Raw genomic sequence first — 16,996 nt, forward strand, 5'->3', positions numbered from 1 at the left:
TTTCTAATGGAAATAAAACTCATTATAGACCATAGAGCACTATGTAATGATTACATTTAAACTGCAGGGGAAAAAATTAATATTCTGAACATCATTTAAAGGACATAATAATGGAAATTAAGTGCCAAAAATTCCAAGTGTTCAAGCAATTTATATCTAATTTACTTGGAAAGGAAGCCAGTGACTTCCAAAAGATGAGTTTTTGTTCTTAATTTCTCTGCATTACCCACAATAAAAAGACACATCTTAAAAATCTTTTTGTAATATTATACAAGTTACTTTTACCACTTTAAAGAACATTTTCTACTTCCAACATTTTGCTTTTATATACTATAAAAACTCACTAAAGTATTAATAGAAAGTTAAAGTGTAGCAGCAAGAATCTGAAAAAATTTTCAGATATGTTTTTTCTTAAAATACCAGTTAATTAAACACCATAGCATTTTTTAAAAGCCAGAATAGCAAGTTAATATACTACAAAGCACGTATGATAAGCAGGTGGAAAACCTTTACTTCTCAAAGTTGTCACTGTACATCTGAAATAATCAACCAACTCATAAATACTGCTTATTGGAACAACTGAATAGCTGGTTAGAAGAACATAGACAAAGTCTGCAATTCTGTAAATTAGTTGCACTTGAGAATACAATGTGACACTACATATAATTATCAGGACCAACGACACAGAAAAACCCAAGAAGATGCAGATTCTGCTCCCAGTTTATTTCACAACCTTTAAAAGGCTCCCACTCTGCGCTCAGCAAGCATTGCTATTATATAAAGCTTTCAAATGTTTTACAACGCTCTCTTAAGTGCATTACACAAACTTTTTTCTTTTATATGCTTTTTTTTTTAAATCAAAATAAGCCTTTTTAAAATATTTAAGCACTGATATACCACTTTTTATACAGAGATCTGTTTAAAAAAAAAAAATCAAGATGCTATTTGGAAAGAAAAATTGGTAATAAATTTTCTGTAAAAATAATAGAAACTAAATCCTCATTTGAAAATTTTCCAGCCTTTCTCACAACTGTAAAGACCCGTGTGTGGTGTGTGCTACATATTGTCCCCATCACTCAGCCTAATTCTACACAGTTTTTCACTATTTGATAAGAGGTGAAATAGGCTGAATAACATCATTAATTTCATGCATTTAAACAGTCTACAGCTGTTCTCTGAGTGAAGTTCCTTAAACATGCATCAGGATACATTAAAGTAAAGCACAACATAGGTCAAATGCCCTCCTGGGACCCCCTGAAATTCTGAAGCCAGATACGCAGCCTTCAAAGAGCTATGAGCTTCCCTGTGCTATTTTTTAGGCCTCAATCCAGGCAACCATAATGTCTTGCATGTCACAAATGCTATATGTGTTAGTTGGAGACCTTTTTTAAGAGAGATTGTCTCCTGGAACTTGTTCTTTTTTTTGCTAAGTCTCCATCTCATCTACCAAGACTACCTGTATTAGTCTATACTGGTTACATAAAACAGTGAGAGATGAACTCTGTGATGAACGCATTTCAAAATGCACTTCGCATCTCTGGAATCACAGCAGCCTTCTCTGAGACATCTGATGCTGTCAAAAACAGGTTTCAGGCAAAATATTATCCATCTGACATTGTCAATACATCTTTTAGCTCAGCCACATTATATTCATTGCAACATAGAAGATCCAAAATCCAGAAGAGGACCCAAAGGCCTAAAAACAGGATACTTTACAAACATGTGTTCCTCAGCATTATCAATTGACTGCTCTCCCTAGAAGACCTTTCGCCCCTGTACTTTATGCCTTCGCATATCTAGCTATAGAAGCGATAATCTGCTCCCTGCATGAAAAAAAATTAAAAACCCTGAAGATCACCTGGCAGGTACAGTGAACTGAACTCAATGAAGGCAATTCACACAACAAAGACAAATTTCAGTCATGCTAGTGTGATCCTGGACGGTTCAAGCAAAGTGGTCACACAGCTGAAGACTGCATAGTACAAAGGCATTATTATCCTACCTGAAAGACTTAACCCACCCAATACATAGTCCCACAAAAACCTTTTGTCTGGTTATGAAAAGCTACACCTCAGAAACCACAGCAGTAGTCATCAACAAGTTATGCAATAGAAAAACAGATTGTGAGTGTGACTCACACGTAGGCTGATCACCAAAAAAAGGAGTAAGCCTTTTACAGCACGAGGTGTGTGGCAACTGCAGCTAAGGATCACCAGAACTATAACCTAGTGATCCTCACTCACAAACCACCCTGAATTCCTTACAAATAGATATCTTCAGGTTTAGATCTGCAAGAATTGTCCAAATTTTACTACTTATTCACGACACCAAGAAAATTGCCATTCTGTATTAACCTATAGCTCATTATCTCCTCTCAGGCTACATTCTGACCAAACAACCTCCGAAATGTAAGTACTGATTTTCAACCCTCCCTCCAATTCCAGGCTTGATCTATAGGAACTTTGGCTGATAATTTCTCCCAGTTAGTTCTTCATTGTTAGCTGTGTGCGGTAATTTTGCCGTTCTTGGTCAACTCAATTTTATTCTGTCCATTAAATCCATCAGTGGCAAAGGTATTTAACTACAGTAATCTGCAGTAAAAATTAAGAAGTGTTGACAGCTACATGACCATACCATTCACTGTTCATCTTCACCCTACAGAGACATTTTGAAAAGCAAAATACCCTGTATATTCTCACTGAAAATGTTTGAAGACACAGGCTTGAAAAGCAGTAGAGTCTTTTCAAATCCACAGTAAAGTGCTGTCCTTTGGGAAACAGCCCTAACCAAGCAGGGTCAGAGAGGTCCAATATTCCATACACAACTTCTCAGTCCGAAGTACTTCTGCAGTAACCACTAAAAGGCACATCTTGTGGGGAAGGATTTGCTACTTCAGAGATTCAAACTGTGATACAGCTCCAAACGTAGTAACTACTACCAATAGTGATACAGCCCCATGCTGTATCTCTCGTGTATCATAAGCAGTTGTTCATTACTTGATAAGAGTGGATTCCATCTAGTTATCATTAATATTCAAATTAAAATTCCAGGTTGGGTGATCTACCCCGCAGCATGGCACACACTTCAACTCCTTCCTGTGACAAGAACAAGTCTCTGTTTGGTTTTATGAGCTAACTAAACTCAGATTAGAATTTAAAAGAAGATTTAGCTGATGTAAATACTAAGTGCTGTGGTCCTGGATGTTCTTTAATAACAGAGCTGTGCTTGTCTACCTCTGGCTGAACCATTCCTGCTTGCTAACCCGATTTTTAGGCATAAAACTAATCAGATTGCGGGGAAGAAAAAGAAAAATAAGGTTGTATGAGATTTCTGCCATATTAGTTAGAAGTACAGACTCAGAAAAATGCCTGGCAATAGTAATAGCAAATTGGCATTGCCAGAGTAAAAGAGGGCAATGAATCTCATGGCCAACCAGGAGTGGAGAGGGTAAGACCAGAAACAGCAATTTCCATAGCATAAGCTCCCACAGAACCAAAAGCCTAAGCAAACATCTTAGTTTACCCTCATTTACCTGTAAAACATTCAATCTACTTAAATTAACTCAAGGAAAAAAAAGACCTGCTGCTAATACTTGAAAATTAGTACAAATAGTCATATGCTTTTCAAAATAAAATTTACATGTGTCTAAAATTTATCTCTTCAATCTACTCTTTAAACTTTTAAAAATATCCTGTGATACAGTAATATAACCCATTCTTTGAAAGGAAACTGACAAAGTCACACTCTATTTTAAAGATGCTTTTGTTACTGTTCCGTGAGTTTATGACAAATTCACTTTGAACTCATACCACTAAGCTGAAGAAATCCTTAAAACAATTTTTACATTGTTATCCAGTGAAATATTAACACCCCAACACATGGAAAAAAAATGCAATAATGTTGATGCTCATTAATACTTGTGCACTTTTATCTTACTGTTTATTAGAAAATTTGTAGACCTGTTTTTAGTATAAATCATAGCAACAAAATGCCATACAAATAACTGCTACCAGATACAAGAACACATAGGACCACATCATCTTTACCTCTTTAACTTTGTTCCTCTTCTCTCGGATATCCGGATCTGCTGGTTCTCCACTGTTTATCCCTATCAGATTTGGTAAAGGAACGGGGGGCAGTGGCTTGCTGTCTTTCTTTTTCAGTTCTTGCACTACTTTGTTCTTTTCTGTCTGAATCTCAGCTTGAATCTCATCACGTGATTTCTTCAATTTCTCCTTAGCCTCTTCCAGAGCCTTTTCATGATCTGCTCGGATCTTATTTCTCAGACGTTCCTCTTCTTCTCTAGAGACACAAATGCTAGTCAGCATCTCATTAATAAAAACATATTGCTTATAAACAAACTGCAGCTTCAAAACAGAAACCATATCCCAAGTTGGTTTACTCTAAGTAATTCCAATGATTCAGACAAGTTTACTGAATTACATTAACACATAATCCTAAGTTACTTTTGCCATGAACCCCAAAAGAACACCACACACATCAGCAACATTATTGGGGAAAAATGTATGGTAGGAGTTTTCTAGATTACGTCTCAGCACCTTTGCTTGGCCACTCAAGAATTTGGAAAGGAAAAGTGCTATATCCTGAACTTCAACTACAGGATGTGTGCAGAGGCACATCTAGCAAACATTCCTCTTTTTTTAAAAAAATCAGAAGGGCTCTTCCTCACCTTGTGCACAATAAATAGATCATACATAACTTTCCAAGATCTGAAGTAACCACTACCAAAAAAAAGACAAAGAAATCAGAGTCACTTCTTTTATTACCGACCTCCACTGCAGCATGTTTTCTCTTGAATTCAGAACACACTGTTCCTATCAGTACAGTCTTTCAAGCCGAAAGGTTAAAAGCATAATTAATATATAGCCATTTAAGAGCATAAGAGCTTTTAGTAAAACATGATTTTGAAGTTCACTGTCAACAAAATCAACACCATCTTGGTTTTAAGCAGTATCTTACAGTGTGATCTTTAACGATCAGATAAAGTTTTAAGATTAACACTCAAAACAAAGAGTGCTGTTTTAAAGCCTGGTTTAAACAAGAGATTATTATAACAACAGACAAAAATGGCTCATTCCAGTTCTAAATTATTTCAAGGCATCAGAAAGATATACATCGATCTCTCAATATAGCACAACCTTTTCAATCTTCTTTAAAATAGAGAGTTGCTCAATGACTAATGTAAGTCAAAAAAAGTTGCAGGGATTTAAAACAAGCATTAGGTAAAAAAAGCACGGTTACACAAAAGAGTACTTTATCAGCCCTTACATTTTTCTGAAGTGCTATTAGGTTTACATCTAAAACAAATTATAGCAGCATTATTACCTTCAATATTTCAGTACTAGAAATACAAAGCAACATTTTAATAGATGCACTGACTGAAGGGCTTTTAAATGGAAGCCACTTTTCTCAATATGACTCCGGTCACATCCATATTTCTCCCAAACATTAAAAAAGCAAAGGACCAAGCTCCTAAATTTGACTGTCAAATCTGAGCTCATTAATACTGTCAAACAGTATCAGTGCCTCTCTCCCTCAACCGAGGAGCAAAGAAACAACCTTCAAAGTGGTAAAACACTACTATAAAAAGAGAAAACACAAGTAATGCCATTTAGGATACCTCCTATTATGACCCACTTTTATGGGGAAATAACTTCCTTGTATTCCTGCTAAAGTTACTCATGTTTCAGTGTGACAGTAAATGTGCTCAATTTTTAATAACAAAAACGGATGAAAATTTCTACCACCTGAAAGATTTGAAACCTTGGGAAGCTTTTCCAAGGTTAGCAGAGGGCTCTGTGTAAGATGCAGTTAGAGAGAATGAGGTCGCCAGAACAAGACATCCTTCCCGCACCAAGAGACATGTTCTCACCAAGAGACAGCAGCTGTACAGGAGCCAAAAGGAGGGCTGACAAAGAATGAGAAATCTGAAGTGTTACTGAACAGTTAAGAATCAAAATAATTCAGTGTTGGGAATAATGTATTTTAGAGGTACATTTCTAATATTCAAAACTATGTTTCTGGAGGCAAGTGGAAGTCTTTATTTTCTGATGAAATTTACTAACATTTTGTTACTAGATACTGGAATTCTTTTGCAAAGCATCAACCATCGCTGAAATACTTGAACTTTTAGGGGGAAAAAAAAAAAAAGTAATAATTTATCTCAGACCTTAATAAAAATATGTTCAAGGTATAGTCACATTACCCTGATTTGAAGATGCTTTATTGACAAATAAAGCTTTTTGAGTGTGCTTTATTGACAAATAAAAGTGCTTTTGGTAAGCCCCATGGTTAATCTGCATGTCCCCAAATTCAATTCCCTGAGCAGAAAAGATTAATGAAGTTTGAGTAGTTACAGTGACTCTGACTCACTGGAATGAGTCACTGGTGATGTGCTTTGTGCACCTTCACAATTTTGCACCATCAAGATCAAGTGCCAGAAAGATTTCACTTTTACCTTTATTTTGAATTTTCAGTCCCAGTTGCTGCATACAACAGTAGTAATAAAACTCCATCACTCTCTACCAACTTCACCTATTCAAATCATTTGAATCATCTAGATTCAAACTGTATGAAACAGCCATAAATTGGATAACAAGTTTTGAACTCACATTTGTCTACACTGCAGACACCACTGCATAAACATACAAAAGCTGTTGATTTTTCCAGCAATATAATCCAATTAGAGTCATTAAGGAGCTCTGAATGACAGCCTTCTTTCCTTCAGTCAATCAGAAGAAAATACACAGAGGCTCAATAGAGATGAAAAATTCTAGCGCTAACGGTATGATCAGCTCAAAGCCTTCCTTCCAGGAAGTGACATTTTGAGATAAACATAAGAAAACAGTAAGATGAAGAGAAAGGTCAACAGGTATTTGAGAGAGTTTACAGGATAGTACAAGAGCTGCTTCTGCAGACACATACTCTCAGTGCAATTACCAATGATGGACAGCAGGAACTACAAGATATGTCATATTCTCCGTGCCAGCTGAAGACATATTATACCAAACATATTCATGAACACGACCCTAATGGAAGAAAAATCACACCCCTAAAAATCAATACCACACGTTTCTTCTGAGTTCTTAAGCAGCAAGAACTAAGTCAAAATACAGAATAAAGTTAATGAGAAGAATGGATATGTGTGAGCAGCTGACACCCCCTCAAGTCATCAACAAGCTCCTCAGCCAGCATAAGAAAGGGTAAGCAGCAGTTTAATACATATAGATAGCATTACATTAAAATTCTCAGAGACCTCAGAAAGAATCAATCTAAAAATATAAGATTGGAAAGAATCCAGGCATAAACACATATACCAAAACGTGTCAAACTGTTTCCGAATCCCACCCTCGCTTCTAAGCAACATAAGTAAACTTAAAATTTAGAATATCTGAGCAAATCTTCAAAAACCTTATCTAACAGAAAGCTGCTTTCTTCTAGGCATCCCAAAAGCTTACTCAAAAGTCTCAAAACAGAGGTTGAAGTACTATAAAACTACAGCAGAAGCTACTTTAAAACAAGCAATGCTATTAAAAGAACCTGTGATTAGACTATTTTTGCCAGCAAGAACCATAAATAGAGCTAATAATTAGAATCTGAAACTAGAAACAGGTGCAAGTTTTTTAAACAATCACTGCAATTAACTATTGCAGCTACTTATGCAGGAACACTGAACACTCTCAAAGTGTCCACAAACTGCCTAAATACCATTCAGAAAAGACCACAAATTATAATGCTTGATAAGCAAATCACTAACCAAAACTTTATGTGCTTTAATTATGCACACAGTAGTGAGTCTTCTGAACAGCTACTAAAGTTTCACTTGCCAAGACAATGACTTTAAATGGAAGTCTTTCCTATCTGCTGTGGCACAGCAGGCTCTTTAGAAAGTGAACTGCAAAAAAAAAAAAATCTGTAAACGTGTTTTCAAATTTCTTTGTAAGATTCAAGATAAAAAAAGGAAATAAAAATTAGAATGGAGTCAAGAAAAGTAAACTCACCACCAGCAACTGTTCTCTCCACTAAAAAAGCAGACCACTGGCTCACTAGAGCCAAAGGATACCAAGTTTATCATCATTTGGAGTTTCAGCAAGTGGATAGGCAAGAAGTGGTAAAGCTCATAAATATTTGTGTAAGCCTGTCATTCAGAAACAATCTCCTATGTGGAAATTCTGAACTTTTACCCTTTGGTCAAGTTTGATTTCCAACCCGAGGCTTTTAGAGACAGTAAAACAAAAAAACAGGCACTAATTAAAAAAAAACAAACTCCACACCTAAACCTTTGAGAGCCAGTGCCTAAAAAACATTTCACACATTAACTACAAGTGTTGTTTTCACTCCAATCTTGCAGCTTATATGATTTTTATAATATCTACAACCTCAACATGTTCTCCCAGCACATGGAGAACATAAATTCACAGCATACAAGGACATACAAGTCTATATATCTCACGACTGGAGAGATATACTGCCCCTTACATGAACAGTGTCTGGATGAGAAAGAACTGGAAGAAAGGAGCATCTGTGCTGATTTTTCTCCTTGCTGGATCACCCTTCCTGGATGGATGGCTGCATTACTCTCTATTGTCAAGTGCGTACAGAGGAGGTGGCCTGATTTTTTTTTCCATGTTTAGTTTTCATCATGATCATCTTGCAGAAATGACCACTTGCCTCTCAACTTGCTGGGGTGCTCTGAGGCAGCAGAAAATATGCTCATGAAGGAGTACCAGATCTGTATATACCTGTGACAGCTAAAGGGGTAAGCTTCACCACCGTTAACAGTGAGGCTGCTACTTACCAAGAGTTTTCTCTTTCAAGGCAAGTTAAGGTTGTATTTATTTTACTGAAGTTTTGTTTCCTCAGGTAATGAACTTAGTCAGAGATCATTTGTTAGAAAGGAATATTTTTATCAGAAAATAAGTGAATCCTGCAGGAATTAAGGTAACTTAAGTGTATCAGAAACACTGTGTCAAAGTATTGGTTATAAAGATTTCCAACCAGACTTTTAAGAATAATCTTATGCACGTTTGCAAGGGAATATGGTGTCCCAAAGTACTCTCTCACACACAGTGTTTGTCCAAAACCCAGTTTCTAAGTATGTTTCCACCTTTGCTTAAAATACCCTTGCAGATGGACACGGCTTGAAACTCTAGCACAGGCAGACTAGATAGATGATAACTTAGTAGTAAAAATTTGTTATTTAAAAAAAAGACTGAAAGTCAAACTGTTCTTTGTTGATGTTTTGAACTACTTTGAGAACATTATGCTTTTATTTACCTGCAAATATCCTACTTGATCACTGATTTAGTTAAGACAGCAATCCCTACATGTAATACATGTGCTATAGTTACCTGTGCATGTCTGTAGTGATAGCCTGGGAATAAAGCCAAAATGCAGAATATTCCCCATTTCAACCCCTTTCCCTTAAGGAAGACAATAACAGATCATTATGACATCAGAAGGGAACAGATCTAATTCACTTTGAAAAATTATCGTTAAACTTTCGCAGATACAGAAAACCTGTGGAAAGCGACCTGGGAGTCCTGGCCAACGTCAAATTGAATGTGAGTCTGCAGTGCCCTGGCAGCCAGGAGGGCCAACCATGTCCTGGGGGGCATCAGGCAAAGCATCGCCAGCCTGTCAGCTGTGTCAGGGCAGGTTTAGGCTAGATATTAGGAAAAGGTTCTTCACTAGAGGGTGGTCAGGCACTGGAAGAGGCTCCCCAGGAAAGTGGATGCCCAACAGGTGTCTGGACAACACTCTCAGACACATGGTGTTATTCCTGGGGTTGTTCTGTGCAGGACCAGGAGTGGACTCAGTGAACCTTTGTGGGTCTCTTCCAACCCAAGGTACTCTATAATTCTGTGATTCATAGCCCAGAAAATTAAACCAAATAATAGATTCCTTGAGTGGTTTCTTTTCAACAAAAATGACAGAATTTATTTCTAGCAAGTGGTTAGATTTGCATATGAACATGAGTAATACTCCTTAAACATAAGGAACGTGAGACAGAGTCCTTATTCAACTCCTATCCCTCTCCATTCAGTTTCAGTTTTCATTTTGACCATTTTCATGTTCCTAGTTCCTTCTTTCCTTTACTATTATTTGTACCAACGTAGGCTAGTTTGCTTCCTTGGTCTTCTACAAAGGCATGGCCACCAGTCTGAAAGCCAGTCCTCCTCACTTGCATCATTTGACTTATTTGGCCCGTGCTAGGGAGAAAAGAGAAATAATGCACTAACACAGGCACTCTCCTTCAATATTTAATATCGCCTCCTAAAGTCCCTGCAGACCTTCTCCAAACAAAACTTCCTTCCACTTCTGTGAAATCACGTCCCTAATTGATCTCTTTTGCAGCCAAATCTTAGACCAAGAATCTGGGCTTTCAGCCACTTTGCTCTTTAAATCTCTCATCTCTGTCATGGAAGCTCACAGATCCTGTTTCAGATCTGCTCTCTTGTCTAAACCAGAATTCAGCCTCTGACATGTCTTTGTAGATAGTTAGGTGTCACCTTCAAGCCAAATGTAATTTAACTTTTAATCTTCTTTCCACATCTTTTGTTCAGCAATGGAAACTTCTCCATTGCCCAGACTGCCAGTGTCTGGGCATTCTTTCTGCTTTGTTTCCATATATTTTAAATTCAGTCTTCCTTAACCCATACAGTTATAAGCCCTCAGAGCTTCATCTTGTTTCTTTCATCCAGCAATTCACGGAAGAAGACAATCCACTTAACTACTGGCATCCTTAGACTGCCTTTCTGTACTTTTTTTTCCCTTCAACTTTAATTCATTATATGTATTTTTTTAGACAATCAAAAAACACGGCTACTTTCAGATGTCCAATATGTTAAATTCGTGGATTTCCACGCTGGCCATTAAAGATCACTGCTGCTTGTTAATCCTTTACTGTCTCTTCCCAATTCTTTTCCTTTGTCTTGTAATTAAGGTATGGCCTTTGGAAGCAGCTCTGGAATGAGCAAAATCCTTGGGGAGATGTCTTTATACAGAATTTCAAAACCACAGATTGAGTGGGCACACAGAACTTGCAGAAGCGAGAGGACAGTTGAAAAACATCTCGTATGCATGAAGATGACATCCTCTGCAAAACTACAAGTCCAAAAGAACCTGAGTATTCCCAGGTATCTTTTATAAGATTTTGGAACATAGCCAGGATCTTCATGAATCATTATATGGTAATACTTCGTTAATAAAGAATGTTAACATACAAGACATCTCTCGTTTTCTTTCCCAAGCATAATAAAAAGAACAAATAGTACCTTCCAGTTAGTAAAACAATACAGATTATACTATTAAGTGTGGAACAGGTACAACCTTTGATGGACCAAAAACAAACAAACAAACAAACAAAAAACGAAAAAAAAAGAGGCAAAACACAAACAACAAAACCCATGCAGGCAAGGGATCATCCTTTGGAAATTATTTGCTTCCCATGTTATGAGTGTCGACATGAACAGAATTAGTAAAACTTATCTTGAGAATCTGTCACATGCTGCTACCACCAAGCAAAGGCATTTTTTCCTCACCTCTGTAGCAGGCCACGTTATTCCAAGCACTGATGCAAAAAAAGGAGGAGGGTGCCAAGCTCAAGTCAGTGACTTCCTTGGGACCTGGAAGCAATGTCATAGCTGCTACAGTCAGTTTAAGTTTTACCAGTGAAGAAAAGCAGGTGTTTTCTACAGAAAACACTCCTACAGCTGCACTTACACTAGCAGCCAGGTATTTTTCAATGCTAAGAAAGGTGACTAGAGACTGCATAAATATTTTAAGCTTACATGAAACTTCTTAGTTTCATAGTTACAGTATCAGCTGAAACAGATTTTCAGAGGAATCAGATCAACTATTTCAGGAAGAAACACACTTTTTAAGACTACAACAGCAACGAATGCAACTTTCACTAGTGAGGAGCAAATAAAAAATTACATAAGTTTTCAACTATGTACAAGTAAACTCATTCAGTTTTTAGTGTCTTAATGTCATTCAGGTACAAAAACACTTCATTAGAAAAAGCAATAGTTGCACAAAGTTCAACAACGTAGAGTTTGCAATCACTACAGTTCTATCAAACACATCTCACTTAGATCTGTTCTGCTTACATAATGCAGAAGAGAATACAACTACATTTGCCTCAAGGCACTAACACAATCAAAAATAGGCATTATTTCAGATTTTTTGATGATTAAAGAAACTTGAGTTAACATCTGCAGCTAATTACTTCTGTGCAGAATATTTAGCCTCTGCAGAACAGTCTTAAATCTGATTGTCAAAGCACTTACAATGCTAATCCAGAGGGAAAAGAAATTTATCTTTTAGGAATCCATCTTACTTCTAAAAAGGTACTCTGAAAAGCCTAAGTCCTACTAAAACTTTAGGAAATTTAGGATCTCTTCACATTTTATCACGAAAACTGAAAGAGAAGAAGCATGCTACCTGCCCTGTGGAAAATGATTTTAAATACCTTCCTGTCTCCTAACACCATACTGACTGGAACATCAGATCTTCCTTTCCAACTAGTATCCCAATGAGACAGCCTTTATTTTTTTTTAAAGTAATAAAGATGAATGAACTTCACAAGAAATAAGAGTGACAAACACATATAGGTAGACTAAAGGAACAAGAAACAGAAAAAGAAGTCAGTATTGAAGAAGAGAATTGGATAGGATAAAAAGTTAACAACTCTTCAGCTGGAAATCTAAGGTCTATTTTGATGTGGGATTCAAACAGCACCAAAAAACAGTAGGATAATTTTAATTAAAACCTTCAGAACCCCACTTCAATTAACAATGTCAAATCACAGAATTTTCTACTATAAACCATTTTAAGTCATTGGAAACACTGCTGTTGTGCAAATTTAAACATGTACATAGCAATGTATTTACACTCAACTCACCTTGGTCAAGTCTAACAGTATGAACCACCATCTTGCATACTATATAATTTACTGATATAAAAGACAGTTTAATCAAGGCAGAATAATACTTAGCTAGTCCTGTGATACTGAGAAAGCAATGAACTGAGCTCTCATGAAAGAACATGTCATCTTTGTGTCTTATTCAAGAAGGACTTTTTATAAATAAGCACATTTACATACAGGACAAAGCAGATGCACTGATGTTGGTGGTGCAGATCAGATACTGAAGCGTAAGGTCAAGCAGAAATAAAAAGAACCAGAGCACTTCCACATACAGTATCAAGTCCTTAAATATTATTTCTAGTCTACTACTACTGCCCAAAACTAAGTTTCCAATAAGGGAAAAAACAAACAAACAAACAAACAAAAACCCCCAAACAAAACCACAACAAAGAGTCAAACCTATCAACAGAAGCCATGAAGGAAAATAAGGGTAGTACATTCTATGATCTGGCATATATCACAAAAGTTGCTCCAGAGTCTGCAGTATCACTGCATTTTCCATATCACTCAAAGCTCATCTTCCTCAGAGGTTACCATGCTACAATCTTTACAAACATTATTTTTATTTATTCTATACAAAACTGAATATTTGTAAATTCTTGTTTTTCACAATGACAAAAAAAGCTGTTTTGACAGTCGTTTTCCTGAGGAAAAGCTGATAACTTAGCCACCCAATATGAAACAGAATCTTAAAATTAGACATACTTAGAAGGCTCATTTCAGAGTAAAAAAAATAGATTCAAACACCTGAAAACCAAGAATATTACTGGTTTCTGCTACACCTTAATTCTTACCCTTTTGAGCACATGCAGACCCACAAGTTGCATGTGAAACTACTATACTACTTAATATTTTAACATTCTCTGAAGTGAAAAGTTTGTTTTTCAAAAACATAATTCTTACATATTTTTTTACCTAAAGAAAATTAATCATTTTGTACAACACCAGCAAGTATTTCAGTATATGCTCTACACAGACTTGTACTACATCTTAAGCACTACACTACCGACTTGCTACTCCTTCTTCCTCTGTACCAACTACACTGACTGAGAGCTGTGCCAGGATGGGATGCTGGGTTCATAACCTTAGATTTCTACAGGAATTTTGGGATTAAATGGGGACACAAACAAGAACGAAGTCCAGGGAGTCCTTCCCAGAGGAAGAAAAAAGTTCCTGCAGGCAAGCAGAAAATCTTCAGGGGTAATGGAAAGGACCCAAATAGCCACCAGAAATTGAACAAGTTTTTTCCCTCTGCATATGCACATGTTTAAGGAATTTCTCAGCACATTTCTTGATTATGGCACGCCCTTACTCAGGTAGTTCAGCCCAAAAAGAGAACAGGTGATATTTGTTTGACTAATAAGCTATGAAGAGTTTTCCAACATTTCACCTGACACAGAGAAAAAGCAATATCTGAGAGAATGTTTAAGCAAAAGAGAAACAGGATTTTACCTGTTTACCTTCATAACAGATAGTCTGAAAACTTTCCTCCAGCAGGTACTAAAAGCTTGTGGAAATCACTATGTAAGAATATCACATATCACAGAGAAAGCTGCATTTATTCCTTGCAATAGGAAGTGCTTGACACAAATGCTTTAAGTACTTAATATAACACGATAACCTCATTCTACACAGGTGGTAGGACAGATGATGCTTCTGTGGCATTCTACATAGACATTATAAGTTTGTTATGAAATGAAAGAACAGGAGGGGTCATACTTGAGAAGAATTTGGCCAAAAAGCCCCACATTAAACATGTGATTCCAGGAAGATCCAGAAGGAAGAAAACTCCTGGTCTGCTCTTGGTTTGGAAAAAAAAAAAAAAAAAAGACCAAGCAAACCAAACCATGAAACAAACGAAGAAAACTTTTCAAGCAATACAATTAACAAGTAAACAACTCTATCAACCCACTTTTTTGATTTTAGTTTAAGAACAGGGCTTGAAAGCTTTTAGTTTCAAATAACAATCAGAAAAAAAAAGTTAAACACCAACTGTGAGCAGTAATATCTTCCCAAATTTTTTAAACTATCAAATAAGCAGCTTAAGAACAGCTCCTGAAAAACAGAAAATAGGCTGACAAAAGACATTTGCTGTATAAAGTTGTTTCATGGGGTAAGGGTGTGTTTTTTAATGAAACTAAGAAGCAGCGATCACTAAAAATTATGACAACTATTAACACCCTAGTGTTTCAAAATTGTAATGCTGGAGCTTTTCATACATAAAAGGATCAACCATTTGAGCTAATAGCAGGAGGCTGTCACCCTCTATCAGTTACTATGTAGGTAAACAACAGAGGAAGAAAAAATACCTTGACAGGGTTTCACACATATCAGCTTGCAGCAGAAAAAAAAAAAAGACTCCAGATACAGTTTCACATTATATTTTAGCTGTTTAATACCCAATTACTGCCAAATGAAATGCCTCAACAGCCTCCAGGATCTGCTGAAAACTGAGGATTATTGTATAAAACCATGGTGAGAAAAACAAACTGATGGGCCATCCCAAACAACACCCAGGGCACAGATCACCAATGCATGCAAAAGCCATGGCAGGTTAAGCTTTGGGAAATTTTTCTGACAAACTCACAGGGAACCCATCAGCAGACACAACTTCCAGCTGGAGAAGAGATGACACTGCTTTCACTGAGGCAGAGAAGTCCACCTGTGTGGGCTGGTAAGAAAATATCCCTGAGCAAATAAGAGTTGCACACCATCAGCAGGGGTTCCCTGGGCTGATCACCAGCCAGAGAGTGCACAGCAACACAGCTTCCCTGGCATTGACACAGAGATACCTGTGACTGGAAAATTAGCAGTTCTGTAGAAACAAGTCAACTAGCGCATGAAGGATGCTTCTAAGTCCATATCTGCTTTACTAGGTTAAAGACTGATTGTGTACAACTGCAGCATTAATAGCATGATCAACTGTAATAGTCTAAATACTGGGGTTTGTAATAAAGAATAACTCTATATGCCTTATGTTGGTCACCATCTCTGTGCAAATCATTCTTTTTTCAGGGGTTTAGTGGCCCTACAGAAACAAGCTCACTTACTCCTTAAGCTGGTACTCAGGAGACCGGGCAACAAGCCATTCAGCCAGCGGTAAGTTGAGCCAGCTGAAAAATTATGGATCATTTCAGACCAAATCAGGTCTCTTAACTGGCAGACTGCCCAAACACTGATGTTGGGGCAAGGATATAGGCAAGATTAAATGGCTGGGGGCCCTGCAGAACAAGACATGAGCTTCAAGTGTTACAGACCTGCATGTTCAGGAACGTTAAAGTCCAAGTTATAAGAAGCATGTTTTCTGCACACAAATCTACACAGCCATTAACCACAACCACTCCCTACTATCACACTTCTATCCCCTCACTCAGCCATATGGTTTCCTCTTCTCTAGTTTACCCCACTGATAATGCTTCCTCCATGCTAAATTTTATTCATACCTGAGTATCACCTTCCTCCAAATGTCTCTTTTCTCTGATTAGTATCTCACTCAGCCAATGCCCACCTCTTCTTATGCCTCAGACAACACTGATCTCTTTCTACTTATGGAAAAAGGGGAGGAAACCAAAAGGCACTATTTCACAGTCATCCCACCCCCTTATAGTTTGCTCCATGTGCAGTTTCCATCTCTGGCTCTCAGGAAAAGAAGCTGCTGCTCCTCATTACCACCAAGTCCCCTACTAGCCCTGGCTCAATTTTCCCCCTCCCCTCCAGGCTCCTGTTCCTAATCAGATACTTCTTTCTTTTTCCATCACCTCCTATACTAGAAAAATGAGAATTATATTGACCGAAGCAATGTCTTCTTCCTGATGTCTGAGTTCAAAAGGGGTGTCACAGTTATTAGTCTGATAGCTCCCTCCGTTTACACCCTGAATCCTCTAAGCAGCCTAATCTCCAGCAGTAAACACCAAAACTCTCAACAAGAGAAGAAAAACAGCTGGAGAACGTCAGCAATTTAAAGCAATAGCCATGATATGAGTATGGTCTTAGTCTAAAAATTCTCAGTTGTTCAAATACAAAATAAGTTGCCAGTAAAAAATC

At 37.2% G+C, this 16,996-nt stretch overlaps 1 protein-coding gene across 1 annotated transcript in view; it reads right to left on the reverse strand.

The window, feature by feature from the left end:
• MAN1A2 (mannosidase alpha class 1A member 2) overlaps positions 1-16,996 on the reverse strand; it is a 136,630-nt gene that overhangs the window by 104,397 nt on the left and 15,237 nt on the right. The window contains exon 2 of the mRNA XM_050333222.1: positions 4,047-4,302. Within this exon, the coding sequence (XP_050189179.1) occupies positions 4,047-4,302 (256 nt within the window). The remainder of the gene's footprint in view (positions 1-4,046; positions 4,303-16,996) is intronic.

The sequence above is a fragment of the Myiozetetes cayanensis genome, unplaced genomic scaffold (genome assembly GCF_022539395.1).
Source record: "Myiozetetes cayanensis isolate MyiCay16 unplaced genomic scaffold, myiCay2020 scf5-8, whole genome shotgun sequence".
Taxonomy (NCBI): domain Eukaryota; kingdom Metazoa; phylum Chordata; class Aves; order Passeriformes; family Tyrannidae; genus Myiozetetes; species Myiozetetes cayanensis.